The sequence below is a fragment of the Anarhichas minor genome, unplaced genomic scaffold, assembly GCF_050575085.1.
Source record: "Anarhichas minor isolate MPS153535 unplaced genomic scaffold, ASM5057508v1 ptg000070l, whole genome shotgun sequence".
In the NCBI taxonomy this organism is placed as follows: Eukaryota; Metazoa; Chordata; class Actinopteri; order Perciformes; family Anarhichadidae; genus Anarhichas; species Anarhichas minor.
This window is the reverse complement of record NW_027466516.1, coordinates 367,652-387,096: the sequence shown is the minus strand read 5'-3', so window position 1 is coordinate 387,096 and position 19,445 is coordinate 367,652. Positions and strand designations below refer to the sequence as shown.

At 42.6% G+C, this 19,445-nt stretch overlaps 2 protein-coding genes across 3 annotated transcripts; one reads left to right on the top strand and one right to left on the bottom strand.

Annotated features, from left to right (window-relative positions):
• The first annotated feature begins 569 nt into the window (after nt 1–569).
• serpinc1 (serpin peptidase inhibitor, clade C (antithrombin), member 1) lies at nt 570–6,960 on the top strand. The gene is made up of 8 exons (XM_076079091.1): nt 570–850; nt 1,535–1,919; nt 2,002–2,217; nt 2,342–2,479; nt 3,052–3,270; nt 5,683–5,857; nt 6,388–6,452; nt 6,614–6,960. The coding sequence occupies exons 2-8, from the start codon at nt 1,536–1,538 to the stop codon at nt 6,788–6,790; spliced, it is 1,374 nt and encodes a 457-aa protein (XP_075935206.1). The 5' UTR covers nt 570–850; nt 1,535; the 3' UTR covers nt 6,791–6,960.
• A 2,077-nt stretch (nt 6,961–9,037) lies between these two features.
• zbtb37 (zinc finger and BTB domain containing 37) lies at nt 9,038–18,542 on the bottom strand. 2 transcript variants are annotated; one of them, XM_076079095.1, is made up of 5 exons: nt 18,160–18,542; nt 17,815–17,976; nt 16,177–17,110; nt 15,914–16,013; nt 9,038–13,819 (listed from the first exon to the last, which is right to left on the bottom strand). In XM_076079095.1, the coding sequence occupies exons 2-5, from the start codon at nt 17,846–17,848 to the stop codon at nt 13,313–13,315; spliced, it is 1,575 nt and encodes a 524-aa protein (XP_075935210.1). In that variant the 5' UTR covers nt 17,849–17,976; nt 18,160–18,542; the 3' UTR covers nt 9,038–13,312. The 2 variants fall into 2 exon arrangements, with proteins under 2 accessions (XP_075935210.1, XP_075935211.1); XM_076079096.1 differs by lacking the exon at nt 17,815–17,976 and having other exon boundaries at nt 18,160–18,541.
• Nucleotides 18,543–19,445: the final 903 nt, after the last annotated feature.

The following is a 19,445-nucleotide window of genomic DNA, read 5'->3' as shown; positions in this document are numbered from 1 at the left end:
AGCAGTGATGCCTCTAGTGGACACCGGGAGAATAACACGCATTATCTCTATAATACAGCAGTGATGCCTCTAGTGGACACCGGGAGAATAACACGCATTATCTCTATAATACAGCAGTGATGCCTCTAGTGGACACCGGGAGAATAACACGCATTATCTCTATAATACAGCAGTGATGCCTCTAGTGGACACCGGGAGAATAACACGCATTATCTCTATAATACAGCAGTGATGCCTCTAGTGGACACCGGGAGAATAACACGCACTATCTCTATAATACAGCAGTGGTGCCTCTAGTGGACACCGGGAGAATAACACGCATTATCTCTATAATACAGCAGCGGTGCCTCGAGTGGACACCGGGAGAATAACACGCATTATCTCTATAATACAGCAGCGATGCCTCTAGTGGACACCAGGAGAATAACATGTATTATCCACTAAATGGATCAATCTAGTGGAAAATAGTATAAAGTACAGTTTAGAAGCTCTAGATTTAAAGTCTGATATAGTAGAATCATTGATTTTATGCTGTAATGGGATCAAACATTGTGGTTTTAATGGGACGTGTATCTTGACTACACACACAGACACAAAGATCTAAACATTATCATGAATGATCTAGATTAACTCATCGTCCTAAAGCTTGTTGCGTGTTTACGTCCTGCAGCATCACAGTTATTGATCGGTGATCTTTGTGTCCACATGTTGACCAACAGACGATCGATGTCTCAAAGGTTGCTGTGATGTTTGAGCGCTCTGCAGGACACTGACCTGAGTTCAGTTCAAACCTCACACATCTCACCGTCTCACAGACTCGACCGTCTGGACCGTTACCTGGACCGTTCAGGTAAGAGTTTAACAACTAATCTTCCTGATGGATCCTCGTTCATCGTCTTTAATCCTGAGACAGAGAAGTTATTGATCTCCTGGTCGAATGAGTTTGATTCCCCGTTTTCTCTTTTCTCATGTTTACTATAAAAGAACAATATTTTTCAAATCTGAGTATAATTTCTCTCAAAGATTTAGAACAAAATCAGAATACAAAAAACATTTTTCATGACATTTCAGTCTGTTAATGATTATTAATGTTAAATTAAACTGAAAGCTTTGAAGCTAAAAGGGTAAGTGTTGTTGAATCTGTTGATGTTGAAATCAAACTGAAGAAACTTTTTTCTGAATCATGAGAAAATAATCAATGATCTCGTAATATTTGTCTAAAACTAAACTGTTATTTTTTATTTTGTCTGGTGTGAGTGTCTGGTTTTAAATCTTTATCTTCTGAAGTTGTTCACGACTCTTTTTATTTGTGTTTCTTGTTCTCAGTTCGCTCTTAAAAAACAACACATTTAAACTTTTTACACTTCTGGTATTCATTGTCGACCTTCTTATGTCAGAAAAACTAATAATAATAATAAATCTTCTACAAAGCGCTTCACACGAGGCAGCAAATGAAATAGAAACAATAAATAAAAGGAAATGCTCTTTAATAGAACTGTGATCTAAGCTCTCCTCTGATTGGCTCTCTGTGCAGAATGAGGGCTGCTGATTGGCTGTTGGTTCTGGCGTTCCTGCCCCTCGTCTCCTTCGCCTTCCATCTGGACATCTGCAGCGCCAAACCCAGAGACCTTCCTCTGGAGCCGCGCTGCATCTACCGCAGCCCTGACCCAGAGGCCCACCCTGAGGCAGAGGCCGGTGAGGGCCCAACCCTGGAGCCCGATCCGGTCCCCGAGTCCACCAATCCCCGAGTCTGGGAGCTGTCCAAGGCCAACAGCCGCTTCGCTCTGTCGCTGTACAAACAGCTGGCCCTCAGCAAGGCCCCCGAGGCCAACATCTTCATGTCCCCCATCAGCATCTCCACCGCCTTCGCCATGACCAAGCTGGGAGCCTGCAACCAGACGCTACAGCAGATCATGGAGGTCTTTATTAGGCTCACAGAGAAAGCTACAGTCGTTGTCTCCCTGCAGCAGATTAAAAACCTGTCTGTGTTTCTGTCTTCAGGTGTTTAAGTTTGACTCCATCAAAGAGAAGACCTCGGATCAGGTCCACTTCTTCTTCGCCAAACTCAACTGTCGTCTGTACAGAAAGAAGGACGAGACCACGGAGCTGATCTCCGCTAACCGGCTGTTCGGAGACAAGTCTCTGGTCTTCAACGAGACATACCAGAACATCAGTGAGACAGTGTACGGGGCCAAGCTGATGCCTCTCAACTTCAAGGTAACGTTGGGGTCCAAAACGAGTCCGCTTCACCTCCCTATAACCTGAACCACTCAGGGTTCAGACCTTAAAGACTCAGGTATCTGACAGAGGTTATACTTATAACCCCGGTTCTGTGCTGCAGGAGAACCCGGAGAAGGCCCGGGTCACTATCAACAACTGGATCTCCAACAAGACGGAGAACCTGATCCAGGACACGCTGCCAGTGGGAGCACTGGACTCCACCACCATCCTGGTCCTCGTCAACACAATCTACTTCAAGGTACCTGAGTTGGTACCTCATTCACACCTGAAGCTATGGAGCCTGGTTCTGGTGTTTCAGGTCCCTGCTGGTCCCCAATTCAATGTTTGAAAAGAAAGATACTCACTTTGTTTATATTCAGAAATATGAAGCAGGACATGGTCTGCATGAGGGACGCCACCGTGAGAACATTTTCCCACTGGTTAATAAACTTGTGACACTTGTGTTCCAGATTAAATCTGTAGAGCTCTTACTTTGATCTTTAACTTTGGTGTCGATGCTTTTGTTCCATCCGCCACACGGCTTCATCCTAAATGTTCTCAGATTGCATCATTCATGTTACCAAGTTCCCTGTTAGCATTGGGTTTAAATTTGAAATACTACCAAATAGGCCCCAGTAGCGCAGCCCCGGTAGCGCAACGCCGGTAGCACAACGCCGGTGACTTAACACTGAAAAAGGAACACTGGTTACGCCGGTAACACAGACTACCACAACTTAATCACAGAGTTCAGGAGCTGCAGTCGTCCTGTAGTTTGTGAAATAATGAAATGATTATTATTCAGTGTCTCTGACCAACACTCTCCTCTCTCAGGGTCAGTGGAAGAACAAGTTCAACAAATACAACGCGTATGTGTCAGACTTCCACGTCAGCGGGAGTCGGACCTGCTCGGTCAACATGATGTACCAGGAGACCAGGTTCAGGTACCGGTACTATCCCAATGACCAGGTGCAGCTGCTGGAGATGCCGTACCGCGGAGACGACATCACCATGGTGATCATCCTGCCGAGCAAAGACACCACACTGAGTAAGGTAAGAACTGAGTGAGGTAACTCTGATCGGTCCTCCTCTGGTCCTCAGGTCCTCCTCAGGTCCTCAGGTCCTCATCTGGTTTGCCTTCATTTCATCAATGCTTCTGATACGACACACGCCGGACACAAGAGGCAACGTCACGCAGTGTTAACAGTTATATTAGTTCAATTAGTTAACAGGTTTATTAGTTATATTAGTTAACAGGTGTATTAGTTATATTCATTAAACGGTTATTAGTTAACAGGTTTATTATTTATATTAGTTAACAGGTGTATTAGTTATATTAGTCAACAGGTTTATTAGTTATATTAGTTAACAGGTTTATTAGTTAACAGGTTTATTAGTTATATTAGTCAACAGGTTTATTAGTTAACAGGTGTATTAGTTATATTCATTAAACGGTTATTAGTTAACAGGTTTATTATTCATATTAGTTAACAGGTTTATTATTTATATTAGTCAACAGGTTTATTATTTATATTATTCAACAGGTTTACTAGTTATATTAGTCAACAGGTTTATTAGTTAACAGTTTTATTATTTATATTAGTCAACAGGTTTATTATTTATATTAGTCAACAGGTTTATTAGTCAACAGGTTTATTAGTTATATTATTCAACAGGTTTACTAGTTATAATAGTCAACAGGTTTATTAGTTAACAGGTTTATTATTTATATTAGTCAACAGGTTTATTATTTATATTAGTCAACAGGTGTATTAGTTAACAGGTGTATTAGTTATATTAGTTAACAGGTGTATTAGTTATATTAGTTAACAGGTGTATTAGTTATATTAGTTAACAGGTGTATTAGTTATATTAGTTAACAGGTTTATTAGTTATATTAGTCAACAGGTTTATTATTTATATTAGTTAACATGTTTATTATTTATATTAGTCAACAGGTTTATTAGTTATATTAGTCAACAGGTTTATTAGTTATATTAGTTAACAGGTTTATTAGTTATATTAGTCAACAGGTTTATTATTTATATTAGTTAACAGGTTTATTATTTATATTAGTCAACAGGTTTATTATTTATATTAGTTAACAGGTTTATTAGTTATATTAGTCAACAGGTTTATTAGTTGTATTAGTCAACAGGTCTATTAGTTATATTAGTCAACAGGTTTATTAGTTAACAGGTGTATTAGTTATATTAGTCAACAGGTGTATTAGTTATATTAGTTAACAGGTGTATTAGTTATATTAGTTAACAGGTTTATTAGTTATATTAGTCAACAGGTTTATTATTTATATTAGTTAACATGTTTATTATTTATATTAGTCAACAGGTTTATTAGTTATATTAGTCAACAGGTTTATTAGTTATATTAGTTAACAGGTTTATTAGTTATATTAGTCAACAGGTTTATTAGTTAACAGGTGTATTAGTTATATTAGTTAACAGGTGTATTAGTTATATTAGTCAACAGGTTTATTAGTTATATTAGTTAACAGGTTTATTAGTTATATTAGTCAACAGGTTTATTAGTTGTATTAGTCAACAGGTCTATTAGTTGTATTAGTCAACAGGTATATTAGTTGTATTAGTCAACAGGTATATTAGTTGTATTAGTCAACAGGTTTATTAGTTAACAGGTATATTCATTAAACGGTTATTAGTTATATTAGTTAACAGGTGTATTAGGTATATTCATTAAATGGTTATTAGTTAACAGGTCTATTATTTATATTAGTTAACAGGTTTATTAGTTAACAGGTGTATTAGGTCTATTCATTAAATGGTTATTAGTTAAAAGGTTTATTAGTTATATTAGTTAACAGGTTTATTAGGTCTATTCATTAAATGGTTATTAGTTAACAGGTTTATTAGTTATATTAGTTAACAGGTGTTTCAGGTATATTCATTAAACGATTAGTGAACAGGTCTATTAGTCAACAGGTGCATTAGTTACATTAGTGAACATGTCTATTAGTCATATTAGTGAACATGTCTATTAGTCATATTAGTGAACATGTCTATTAGTCATATTAGTGAACAGGTCTATTAGTCATATTAGTGAACAGGTCTATTAGTCATATTAGTCAACAGGTTTATAAGTGAACAGGTCTATTGGTTAACAGTTATATTTGTTAACAGGTTTATTCGTTAACAGGTTTATTGGTTATATTAGTTAACGGGTTTATTACTTAACAGTTATATTAGTTAACAGGTCTATTGGTTAATAGCTTTATTAGTTAACAGGTTTATTAGTTATGTTAGTTAACAGGTTTATTAGTTAACAGGTTTATCTTTTTACATTTTTCTATCAAAGAACCAGATTATGACTTAACATGAACAAACAGCATCGTGGTGACTGTCAGTTATCTAAAAATGAGATGATAATGATGATGATGATGGTGTGTATTAGTGTTTTGTGTTTAAATGTGTGGCGTTGTGTGTGCAGGTGGAGGAGAGTCTGGACCTGAACAAACTGACGTCCTGGTTGGATGAGATGACGGAGACCTCGGTGGCGGTCCACGTGCCTCGCTTCAGGCTAGAGGACAGCTTTAGTTTGAAGGAGAAGCTGCAGGACATGGGACTGACGGACCTGTTCAGCTCTGAGAGGGCCAGTCTGCCAGGTGATCTTCATCATCCATTAGTGTTTGGGAAGTTCCTCGACGGGTTCCACGTTCATCATCAATATTTCATAACATATTAATAACTTAACATAACAATATTTTAACAATCAACACCTGCCAGCTAGAGGCTCTAATAGAAGACCTTCACGATTCAGTCTCAAAGGACAGAGTGGGGCGTTCAGGTTCTAGAAGGACAGAGTGGGGCCTTCAGGTTCTAGAAGGAGAGCATGGGGCGTTCAGGTTCTAGAAGGAGCGTGGGGCGTTCAGGTACTCAAAGAACAGAGTGGGGCGTTCAGGTACTCAAAGGACAGCGTGGGGTGTTCAGGAACTGAAATGAGCATGGGGCGTTCAGGTTGCTGGTTGAATCCTGTTTTTTTTTTTTTGCTCAAAACCTTCACATTTACATTTTTCTGATATAAAAGTTTATTATTATTCGTTCATCTTTGTTTTCTTGATCTGAGCTTTTATGTGTATTTCTGTTTGTGTTGAATGTTTCTATTTATCATTGTTTGTTTGTTTGTTTGTTTCAGGGATGCTAGAGGACGGAAGTGAAGGTCTCCACATCTCAGACGCCTTCCATAAAGCCTTCCTGGAGGTCAGTCACTGATGCACAGGTGGTTCAGACCTGAGACCCTGACCCAGGGTAACAGACCTGAGACCCTGACCCAGGGTCAGACCTGACACCCTGACCCAGAGTCAGGACCTGAGACCGGTCTGGTCCACAGGACCCTGAACAATGTGCTTTGTGGTCTCCAGGTGAACGAGGAGGGCAGCGAGGCGGCAGCAGCAACCGCCGTCGTGGCCGTTGGCCGCTCCCTCAACTTAAACCGGGAGGTGTTTCAGGCCGACCGGCCATTCCTGCTGCTCATCAGAGAGTCCACCATCAATGCCCTGCTGTTCACCGCCAGAGTGGCCGACCCCTGCGACCAGTGAGACCCGATCCAGCAGCAACACCGAGACGAGACCACGTAAAAAAACAATCGTTCAGTAAACGTTTGATTCCCACCATCAAACCAGCAGAGAGCGTATTAATCATGTAGAGAAGAAGTCCACCATGGGACCTGGTCTCAGAGGGATAATGTCTTGTTCTGATGCCGTTTCAATTACACAAATCAAGATTTTTTAGAGCGTAAAGATGTAAAGAGTAGAGAATCAAAAGTCTCGTCTATCTTCCTTCCTCGTTAAAGCTCTGAATGAAGACGTGTGTTCAAGAGTCTGAATGAAACGCATCAGCTGAGAATGTAGCTAAGGTATATATATATATACATATATATACATATATATATATATATATATATATATATATATATATATATACATATATATATATATATATATATATATACATATACATATATATATATACATATATATATAATAGAATCATTCTCTGAACACCTTAGTTAAAGTTGGATTTATCTTAATACTAACTCTAACACACTAACTCTCCTGGAGCTCCTTTAGAAACCATTTAGAAGTCTTTTTATCCTTTTTAATGCTGAATGACTTCATATATTAAAATCTTATGACGTGCACAAAAGTTAAAGTGTTGTTTTTTTTGGGAGAATCTGTCCATAGAATCAACTGATTGTTAGCCGACTAAGAGTTTCTTTGGTCTCGGACCTAAAAGAGACCAGCCGACCACTAAGCCGCTGGAAGAATACTTCACTGGAGAGGACAGCTGCTAGTCTTCAGATGGGACTAGTTAGCTAGTCTTCAGATGGGGCTAGTTAGCATCTGGAACAGGCTAGCTGGTCTACAGAAGGGGCTAGTTAGCTAGTCTCTAGAAGGGGCTAGTTAGCTAGTCTACAGAAGGAGCTAGTTTGCTGGTCTCCAGAAGGGGCTAGTTAGCTGGTCTCTAGAAGGGGCTAGTTAGCTGGTCTCTAGAAGGGGCTAGTTAGCTGGTCTACAGAAGGGGCTAGTTAGCTAGTCTCTAGAAGGGGCTAGTTAGCTAGTCTACAGAAGGGGCTAGTTAGCTGGTCTCTAGAAGGGGCTAGTTAGCTGGTCTACAGAAGGGGCTAGTTAGCTAGTCTCTAGAAGGGGCTAGTTAGCTAGTCTACAGAAGGGGCTAGTTAGCTGGTCTACAGAAGGGGCTAGTTAGCTAGTCTCTAGAAGGGGCTAGTTAGCTAGTCTACAGAAGGGGCTAGTTAGCTGGTCTCTAGAAGGGGCTAGTTAGCTGGGCAGAAGTTAGAAGGGCATTTTTTATGCAGCGGAATTATTCCAGCATTTACGGCACTTGTTCAGCGGTGCAGGAAAAACACCAACCAATGCGTTGTGAATCACATCACGTGATGCAGCTCATCCAATCAAATATGAGTATTCTGACAAGTTTCCTGACTCAGTGAGACATACACACACCGTGACACACGGGGAGAGACGAGGAGAGAGACAGCAGAGCAGGGCTGTTGATGTGTGAAAGTCAAATCATAGGACAATTTCCAAAAGAGAAAATTGGCCAGAGAGACCAGAGACATAGAGGTGAATTCTTCCAACACTAAATTCTCTTTTTAGAAGATGAGAAAAATATAATATTGTGGCCTTTTCACTTCATCCTGAATGAACTGCAATTCAGTGAAAATAATTTTTCTAAAATGAATTTCGTTACGAAATTTTTTTTTTAATCCAGCCGTTATTTTACTTGAAATGAGAAGAACATTTATTCATGTATTTCTATGCATTATTTATAATCCATCCAGTTAAATTTGAAAAATTTGAATAATATTTGTTAAAATATAATTGATGTGTACTTTCTTTATTTGATTTGGCAGTTGTTTACTAAACAGATACGTTACTACTACTAGACTTCTTGAATATAGATATACCCAAATTATATATATATATATATATAATTTGGGTCGTGGGTCGCGGCTTGTCATTAAGGGGTGATGGTGGGTCCCGCAGCCAGACCAGCTGAGAACCACTGCTCTAGAGCTCCCTCCTGCTCTCTAAGTATTCTCTTAGCGGACGTGACTTGCTAAATAATCTCTTAAATGTAATTCAAACATTATTCTCATTATATCCGCTGACTAGCGTACAAGTTTATTCTGACAGGTGTGTTGGTAGAAACAGGAAGAGGAGCTTCACATCTTTATGAATATATTAAGCACATAATATGGTAATAATAATGGTAACATGTTTATTCATAGCCCGCTGCATTGTGGGTAAAGAAGGAGGCGAGTGGACACGTAAAGTGCTTTATTTCCTGTGAGTGGTCGAGTGGTCGTGGTGACAGAAGCTGCTTCACATTTAAACCCTCAAACAGAGACATGCAACATAAACCCAGAACCTTCTTCTTTGATATATTACCGTATATGTGAGGAATCAACAGTAAAGAGTAATCTCATTAAGTATATAAATGATTTGATTCTTAATTAAACATGTTTACTGGATATAATAAAACTATAAAACATGAGACCTGGTTGTGACTCCATGAGGACCAGAGTGATGAAGATGAGGTTGAGCTGTTTTCACAGTTTGAATCTGAAGAAACATCGAGGAGAAGTTGGATCCTTTATATCAGAACCAGAACAAATGTCACATTTATGCGTTTGATTTTTACTGAACGGAATAAAAGAAAAAGTGACTTCACAGTAAATCTGTTCTGATCCTGATCCACTTTAAAATAACATGGAGGTCCATCGGACCTGAACTCTGATCCCACTTCTCCTTTATAGATTCCCCCAGATAGACCGGACTGAACCAGACTAGACTGAACTGGACTGATGTGATGTAAACAGTTCTGAGGACGAGGCGGTCTGGACCAGTTCAATCTGGTTTATGAAGAAACAGATAAAAATGAAACTTGTAGTTTGTTTCATAATTCTGAGTTTGTGTTTCATGGTTTGATGTGGTTCTGGTTCCAGAGCTGAGCATCGTGGTCTTCATCAGTTTAGGTTTAAAGAAATTAAAATAGATCTGGTTTCTATTGTTGTTTAAAACGAGTCTAAACTCTATGAATCCAGTTTGAATCGTCTGTAACAGAATAAAATAAAGAAGTTAATTTATTCATCTGATCAGCAGCCAAAATAAATAATAATAATGTATCTGAAGTTAAAGTCGTCACCTGGCTGCAGTGATGTACAGGTGTACCCCTGTACGCTGTGACATCACTGATGGGTGTGGTTGCAGGTGTAAAGACTCCTCCCACTATATTTTCTACATAAACTTTGATTTCATGTTTTGTAAGATTTTCTAATGTAAAGAAGGTAAATTAATATTTATATATTCTAGATTTATTTTTGTAAAATATTCCTGACGAGCCGTAAACAAACTGATTTAACTGAGTTAAGTCGGCCGTCAGCCAATCAGAAAGCAGTACTCTCTGTTGCCGTGGTACTTTGAGGTTGTCATGACAACTGAGGATTTACTCCACGTTGCCCAGCCCTGGTTGTGTGTATCTGTGTGTGTGTGTATTTGTCTGTGTGTGTGTCAGCCTTTATTTACAGGTGAGCTTCTGCGTAGCTCGCTCTGAGGTTAGCCGTTAGCATCGTGCTACGTAGACAAAGGTAAACTGTGTACCTGATACTTCCTGTTTGGCCTGAAGAGAACACGGAGCCGCTGGCTTCATTTGCATAAAAAACATCTGATTCCCGGCCGTGTAGAAAACAACAGTAACAGCCGATGTGCTACCAGCTCATTCGTATTCATACTAGTTTAAATATGTCTCTGAATATGTGGTTCTATATAAAGTTCTGCTTTTGATCCTCGTCCTCTGATAAGTGCTGACGTTGTTTTGGAGAACCAACATGGCCGCGGTCCGACCTTTGACCCCTGGAGGGTTTAGTCCTAGTCCAGCTCCGTGGTTTACTACATCCATCTGGTCTGACGGGGTCCGGCTCCTGGTCCGGTAGCTCCCAATCAGGACCCGATCAGGACCGCCTGTCGCCATGACGCGTCGCCTCTACTGCATGTGTGAAAAGCTAACTGCCTGTTAGCATTAGCTAGAGTTAACATATCAAACGTACAGCTAGGCTAGTAGTTTCCCCTTGCTACCAGTCTTTGTGCTAAGCTAAGCTAAACACAACCTGGACCTACACAGAGAGATGAAACTGATATCCATCAGAAACACGTTAAATAGTAGAGCTCAACGTTAACTAACTAGCTCACACACATTAGCTCTTTTAACTAAATGTAGTTCTGGGCCAGTAGAATACAATCGTTGTTCGAAAGTTAGCTTGCAAGCTAATGCTATCATAACAGCTTGAAGATTAACAGTGATTTTTCTGTGTACTTCTTTCAGGAACATTATAATGTTATAGCTAACGGTTCGCTCTTACAGCGATGGAGGTCTGTGGTGTCGGTGAGTGACTATGAATAAGCAAAACATCCGTTAGCTTCCACGTTAGCGTTAACTTCTTGTGCATCTGCCTTAAAACAAACGTTTTAGTGAAGGAGGTTTAAGCTCTGAACCACTAATCACAAATGATAAGTCAGCGAGAAATCAACTAGCATGTGAGCTAATGCTAGTTGAGCTGTGTCTGCCTGAAGAAAAATAGATAAACAGTTAATTTACGTTAACTAATCAGCTCACAATCGTTATGACGATGAGAAAGACAGTTTGGTAAAGGTTAGCTAACTAGCTCACAGTTGTTACTTATTAGCATGAATGAATGAATGAGTAAGCAAAAACCAGTAAGCTAGCAAGCTAATGTTCATTTACATCTGCTAGCTTCAGGTGGCTGACGAGGTAACGAACGTTAGCTCTTTATGCTACGGAACTCTGTGGTTTGAGCTTTGAACCGCTGCATGATAATTAATTAAGGTAAAAAAAAACAATCTGTTAGCTTGCAAGCTAATGTTAGTATAATTGGCCTCCATTTTGAAGACGACACAGCTCGCTGCCGATCTTCTGTTAATACTCCCGGATTGATTTTAAAGTTATGCGTCATCGTTAGTTTTTGTGTGTTTCTATTTTGGTGCAGCAGATTTAACGCATCATTAACAGAAACGGGTCCTGATCCGGCACTGATCCAGTCCTGATCCGGTCCTGAAGCCACTGTCATCCGTCTCAAACATTGTCAGAGCAAAAACAAACAAAAAAAAGCGTCCAAGAAACACAAAAAAAACAATAAAACGTGTGTTTATAAAAACTATTTGAGGAGACGGAGCGCCGTGTGGACCAGAGCGCCCCCCGGTGGAGCAGCAGCTGTATTGCGTAGTGGTGAGAGGTAACTGTGTAGCTTATCTGAGGCTTCCTGCTGTGAGTCTGTCATCAACAATCTGAAGAATTGATTGGATCAGTGTGATCAGAGCTCAGTCAGCACGACGCTGAATAAAATACCTCCGTCTACTCGTTCTGGAGCTTTCTGCTGCATCCCATGAGCTTCCTCTGGTGACACCTGAGCAGCTGATTGGCTGGAGAAGGCCATGTGCTACAGTATAAAGCTCTGGGAGGAGCTAAAAGGATTTCAGTTCAGTTCAATTTTAATCAAACTTATTTTCCAGCTTCTAACTTTTGTATTATATATTATTTATTTTCCATGTAGTCTTCAGAGTGTTTTAACAGCAGCTCTACTTTGTATGTCAGAACGTTTTGTAATTTATTTTGATTTATATTTAGTAAAAACAAAAGTGATCCGATGAATTTGTTCTGCAACACAAATCGGTCACTATTTTGACCACAATTACAAATTTGAGGTGATTTTGAAGTCAAAATGAGAAAAGATCCTCAGCTTCTTAATTCATCTTCTGACCAATACACTGGTCAATAAACTGGTCAATAAACTGATCAATGAACTGATCAATGAACTGATCAATGAACTGATCAATAAACTGATCAATAAACTGATCAATAAACTGACCAATAAACTGATCAATAAACTGATCAATAAACTGACCAATAAACTGATCAATAAACTGATCAATAAACTGACCAATAAACTGATCAATACACTGATCAATAAACTGATCGGTAGATTAATCGATAAAGAAGCTCTGATCACACTGGAACTGAACTCTAACAGTCGTAGTTTTTTAAATAATATTTCTATGCCGACGTGGCATTTTAAAGAGCGCGCAGGATTATTATTATTATTATTATTATTATTATTAACCTTGCTGCTCCAGATTGTCTCAAGGCAAATATGAAGGATTTGAACTGTTGAACTGGCACCGAGTAGTTTGGCAAAGTTCCAGCAGACAGACTGTCGTGAACCTGTGACACGATATAAAAGTAGAAATCTGTAACATAAAGTAGACAGAGGCAGACGTGGTCCACGAGGACCACGTGGATCACGTGGACCGTGGTCGTGCGGTGCGTGAGGTTGTTGGAGTGTGTGGCGTTTCTTCATTGTAGCTTAAATCTGTTCGGTTTGGTTAGTGAAGGTAGATGCGGTTTAAAGCGGAGAAATCCTTTCGGTTCGGACTCCTTTCCGTCGCTGGTCCATGTCAGCGGTTCAGCGTCCCGTTGGCTTCAGGTGCAAAAGGATCCGAGCAGGCCCCGTCCGTCACTCAGGGTCAGTCGGGTCCCGTGGTGGAGACCGAGCCCTGGGGACCCTCGCTGTACTGGCCTCCTCCGCCCTCGGGCTCCTCCTGGCTGGGGGAGGCCTCGTCGCTCGGCCCTCCCCTGGATGTGACGGAGGCGGTGGTGGTCTCGGGGGAAGCACTGTGGGCCTCCTGGGGGGTGCAGCCCGGGTGGTTCTTGCGGAAGTGCTGGTTGAGGATGGCCTGGAAGGGGAAGCTCTTGCCACAGACGTGGCAGTGGAAGGGCTTGTTGCCGGTGTGCTTGCGGATGTGGTACTCCAGCTGGTCCTTGCGGGTGTACTTCTTACCGCAGATGCGGCAGACGAACGGCGTGATGCCCATGTGCAGCCGCATGTGGCGGTCCAGGCTGCCTTTCTGGTTGAAGGACTTGCAGCAGTAGATGCAGGTGAGCCGGGGGTTGTAGCGGTACCAGCGGTCCCCTACCTGCTCCCTCAGGTAGTCCTCATAGCCACCCATATCGAACGCTGCATGCTCCTCCCCCTGAAAGACCAGAAAAAGAACAGACCGCATCACACTGGAGTTTATATCCCTGGATCAACACAGAGCTCTGAGCTGGGTTTAGGTTTAGGTCTGTTTATTGGCAAGCACCTCACAATACGCATCGCGATACACGGGTTATATTGTTTTACTGAAAATGTAAAATACAACTTGCTGTGTAACACCTGAATGGTCCAATACGTTCATCACATATCGACTCGGCAGACAAACAGCATCTAAACTACTTCAACAGGTATTTGTGTTACACATCGTCACTCGGAGACACACTGCACTTAAATGCACTTGCCATAAAAAAAGACATAGAATAAAGTGCGTATTCTTTTCTCATTGTGTTCCTGACCACTCTGAACCTCCATGTAGATGATAAACATCATGTTTAGACGCGTTTCTTCACCTCTTCCAAAATGCTGGGCACTACACTGCTATACCCATCATGAGTCGGTGAGTCGGGATCACATGACGCTTAAATCACTGACGAGGTGCTTTGAGAGGTTCTAGTGGCTGTTAAGAAGATTCTTAGGGTTCCTTTAGGAGTTGCTGGGGGTCATTTGAGATGTATGTGGTTAATCAGGAGGTTCAGAAGGTTCTAGGGATCCTGTAAGATTATACTGACCACGGAGGAGGTTCAAGGGGTATCTAGGAGGATCTAGTGGTCATTGAGATCCAGTGAGGAGGTTCTATAAGGCGGATTTTAGGGATCCAAGGTTCCACGCACTTGGAGAACTAAAGCTATTCTGAAGGCTTTCTAACACACTGCATGTTGTAGTTTATTGAACATTGTTTAGAGAACCTAAAGGAGGTTCCTACATGTGTTTGAACACCTGTAGGAGATGTTGGAGCTACGCATCGGACGGTGCTGTTGAGGTCATTAGCTCAACAACAACGTCTCTTCCTAGAAATCATGACCTGGTTACTGAAGATAAGATATAGCAGTACTATTAGTAGTAATACCACTGTAGTAGCAGTAGTAGCAGTAGTAGTAGTAGTAGTACTACTACTACTAGTTGTAGTAGTAGTAGTACTGTATTAGTAGTAGTAGCTAACCTTCACTTTTATGCTGATGACACTGTGATATATTGCTGTGCGTCAGCTTTTGTGCAGGCAATTGATCTCTTGCAAAATGCTTTTAATGTTGTTCAAAATACCCTTCTTCAACTGAAACTTGTTTTAAATACAGATAAAACAAAACTTATGTTGTTTTCAAACTCTCGGAGTAGGCCACATAATATCCCTTCGGTGGTCACTCTTGAAGGAAGTGAAATAGAGGTTGTTGACTCTTATAAATATCTGGGTATTTTGATCGATGACTCCCTCACTTTTCAGCCACGTGTGCAGTACCTGGTGAAAAAGGTTAAAGGTTAAAACTGGGTTTTTATTTTCGTAATAAGCTGTGCTTCTCCACTAATGTAAAGAAGCGATTAGTTGCTGCTACTTTCTTACCTGTGTTGGACTATGATGATCTTCTTTATATGCAGGCCTCTGCTAACGGTCTTCGTATGGTGGACACAGCTTACTATGCTTCACTGTGCTTCATTACCAATTGTAAAGCTCTGACTCACCACTGTGAGTTATACTCTGCTTTGGCCTCCCGTAGGCTCCGTCATTGGTACACCTTCATTTATAAGGCAATCCTTGGTCTGCTCCCAAGCTACCTGTGTGTCTTGATTATGCGGAAAAGTGTCGGACAATACTCCTTGCGTTCTCAGGACTTCTTCATGCTCACTGTCCCAAATGCCAGAACAGAAAAGGGAAAAAGGGCTTTTGTGTACTCTGCTCCCTCATCCTGGAATATGTTGCAGAATGATTTAAAACTCAAAGAACTGATACCACTCACTGCTTTTAAATCTAAAATGAAAGAAATAGAGGCAGGTTCCCAAAAATGTCAATGTTTTTTAAATGAACTCTGTTACGTGACTGTCTCTTAACTTTTAGTTTCTTTTAACTTGTCTTGTTCTGTTTTCCGTCTGTAACTGTGGTTCTTGTGTTGCTGCCTGTCTTGGCCAGGTCTCCCTTGAAAAAGAGATTTTTAATCTCAATGGGACTCGCCTGGTTAAAGGTTAAATAAAATAAAAGTACCTGGGAGCTCGGCTGTCGCAGCTCGTCTGCTCTGCTCGGTGACTCGCTCTTCGCTCTCTGACGCTCCGCCAGGACGACCACACTGCCAGTGGGACTGAACCTGACACATGAAAACACATGAAAACACATGAAAACACACGAACACACAAGAACACATGAGAACACATGAGAACACATGAGAACACATGAGAACACATGACCATCGTCATCATGCGTCTCCGGTTCAGACAGGAAGTCGCTGTGCTCTCCTGGCTGTGACTCACCTGTCCGTCTCACTGAAGCTGGAGGACGGTTGTGCGCTGCGGTTCCCTATCGGTCCGCCCGGCGCCGTGACCAGCGTGCTGCGTCCCGACGTGTCGATCATCATAGTGGTTCCCTCCTCCACCGCCCCCCCGTCCTCCTGGTGCTCCCCTGCTCCGATCCAGTCCTCCATCCTCTCCGTCTTGATCCTCACACGGTCCATCCCGCCGCCCTCCTCGCCACTGCCGGTCCGCTCTGGCTCGCTGTTGGTCTCCACGTACCACTGACCGGCCCGGTTGATGCGAAGGATCGGTTCTTTGCCCGTTCTGCCGGAGGGCCCGGTCCCCTCCAGCCCGCTGTGGTCCACGGTTGGCAGTGGGCTGAGGGTCTCTTCGGCGGGGCTGATGGCCTCGCACGCCTCGCCGCCTCCCTTCGTGCCGAGCAGCCGCAGGCCGGCGGCGTGATGACCGCCGGCTCGCACCACGGCCTCCAGGGTCCGGCTGTTCCTGGAGCCCCGAGCCGCCTCCTCCTCCCGGGGGTCCTCGTCCAAGTCCGCCAGGCTGATCTTCAGGTGGATCCCCTCCAGGATCTGAGTGCAGCGGTCGATGATGTGCTGCATCTGCAGGAAGCTGGCGGCCGTCAGGTAGCTGATGATGTCGGCGAGCTGCAGGCAGAGGCGTCCCGTGTAGCAGAAGGACAGCAGCTGCTCGAACACCGACGGGTTGCGGATCACCGTCAGCGACACGGTGCTCATCTGGCCCAGAGACATGTGGTCCCGGAAGTACGGCGAGCTGGCGGCGAGGACCACCTTGTGCGCCCGGAAGCTCTGACCCTGCACGTTCACCACGATGTCGCACAGACGGCCCTGAACACGCAGCTGGTTCAGGTGAGACAGAACGGAGTTACTGAAGTCCGGGATGTCCAGCTGGACGCTGCCGGAGCGCTCCATGCTGCAGCCTGCAGGGACACAACAGGGACCAGGATCAGGATCAGGACCAGGACATACAGTTCAGTGAGTATATCACAGACTAAATACCACAGAAACAATCACCTCTTGGCTGAAGTTCTTATGTTTAATCTGATTTAGTTCATGTCGGCTCATTTCAATATTTTTCCACTTTCCTCCAATCACTGATCTCCGTACGTAGTGATGTCATTCATCAGCAGTGACCTAAACCCTGATCCTGGACCAGGCTTCACACAGAGCACTGATCTCTTGTATTGATGATGTGAGTGAAGACGAACAGGACTGTGCAGGTCCAGGACCAGGTCTCGTACAGTACTAACACTACAGTGTAGAAAAAGTAAAAGTACTACATTCAAAACCTATCAAAGTATACTTAAAGTACCAAAAGTAAAAGTACTCTTAATATATATTATAATATAGTATTATATATTAGTATATAGTAATAATACATCATTTATTAGTTTAGATTAATAATCTGAATCTGTAAAGCAGATAAACGTAAAAAGTATAATCTTCACTCTGATATGAAGTAGAAGTACACTAGCAGAGAATAAAGTACTTGTAAAAGTACTTGGTTAGAAGTTCATGTTTGTTTACTGACTTTCGATTCATTTTTATTTATAAAACTCACGAATGTTTGATGTTATTAAGAGTTTATATGTTCTGGTTCTGGTCTCAACACCTGGTCTGATACCTGTTCTCCTCAGAACTGGATCAGGGCCCGACATAGACCTGAACCCGAGTCTGTGGTGGAGGAACTGATGAGTCAACACCTGGTTCCTACCAGATCCACATGGAGGCTTCAGGTTCGGTTCAGGTACCACATAACCTGGTTTCAGTGTTCACCTGGTCCAGTCTGACAGCAGGACCCAGAAACAGATAAGGATCAGACCAGGACAAGATCAGAACCAGCCCAGATTAGGATCAGACCAGATCAGGACCCGACACGTCTGACAGCAGGACCCTGAACTAGACCAGAGCTAGTCTCACGGTCTCAGGGGACCAGGTAAACCTTACAGGTGTGCAGCATGCCTCTCACCTGAAGGGGGACAGGGGGAGATCGGGTCTGGTTTCAGGGTGCGGTGCTGTCGAGGCTTCAGTGCTGCAGCAGCTAGCTGAGCATCGTCGACGGCTCGGCTCGGCTTAGCTCGGCTCGGCTTAGCTCGGCTCGGCCCGCCTCGGCCCGGCAGGCTGCGGCTCCTCCCGCCGCTCCTCCGGGACTCCAGCGGCTCCAGCGGCGGTCGTGACGGGTTCAAGGCCGAGGAACAGCTGCTGATCTCCGGCTCCTCCGGTCCGTCTGCAGCCGCTCAGCCTCCATTCCGCTGGAAGTCAGACTCGGTTCAGACTCGGTTCCGTGTGCTCATCTTCCTTTTTCACGGCAGAAGGGCCGAGGCTGCAGGAAGGAAGGAGGGAAGGAAGAAAACGCGCGGGGCATGCTGGGAAATGTAGTTCGTGCCCTGCTAGGAGAGCTGGTTTAACCGGGGCTTTAAAGACTTCACTTCCCGGCATGCATCTGTGAGGAGATGGGTCATCATGGCACTTGGAGTTTGGCAAAGTGGAGTTCACACATGCGCGCACGCAATGCACGTGTACACACTCGCGCATACGCACACACAGTCTTTGCTCAGACAACCAGTGACGTCATCACTTCCTGTTCAAAGGTAGAACTTTGAACTAAATCGGTTTGAAGTTATTTTTGTATCTGTTAATAAAGAACCAGAGCTCCACTTACACACACAGCTCAGCATAAAGAGTGTGACATCCCCCTGATGTCACTGGACTCTGAGGTGAGTCTCATCTGAGGTGGACCTGGCTGCCCACCAGGTGTTCTCCCAGCAGAAGACTAGGACTTGGTCCATCACCGTCATCCCTCTGAAGAGTCTCTCAGAGTCTCCGTCCTGGATCTGATCGCTGACCACGAGGATCATTTAAACATTTATTATTCGACTAAAGTTTAACATTTGGTCAGAAAAGGGACGAGAACCCAGTTATTATTTTCATCAGTATTCACCAGATAACCTTTAACTAACCATTAACTAACCTTTGCCTAACTCTTAACTAACTCTTAACTAACGCTTAACTAACTCTTAACTGACTCTTAACTAACGCTTAACTAACTCTTAACTAACGCTTAACGAACTCTTAACTAACTAACGCTTAACTAACTCTTAACTAACGCTTAACTAACTCTTAACTAACTCTTAACTAATGCTTAACTAACTCTTAACTGACTCGTAACTAACTCTTAACTAACTCTTAACTAACTCTTAACTAACTCTTAACTAACACTTAACTAACTCTTAACTGACTCTTAACTAATGCTTA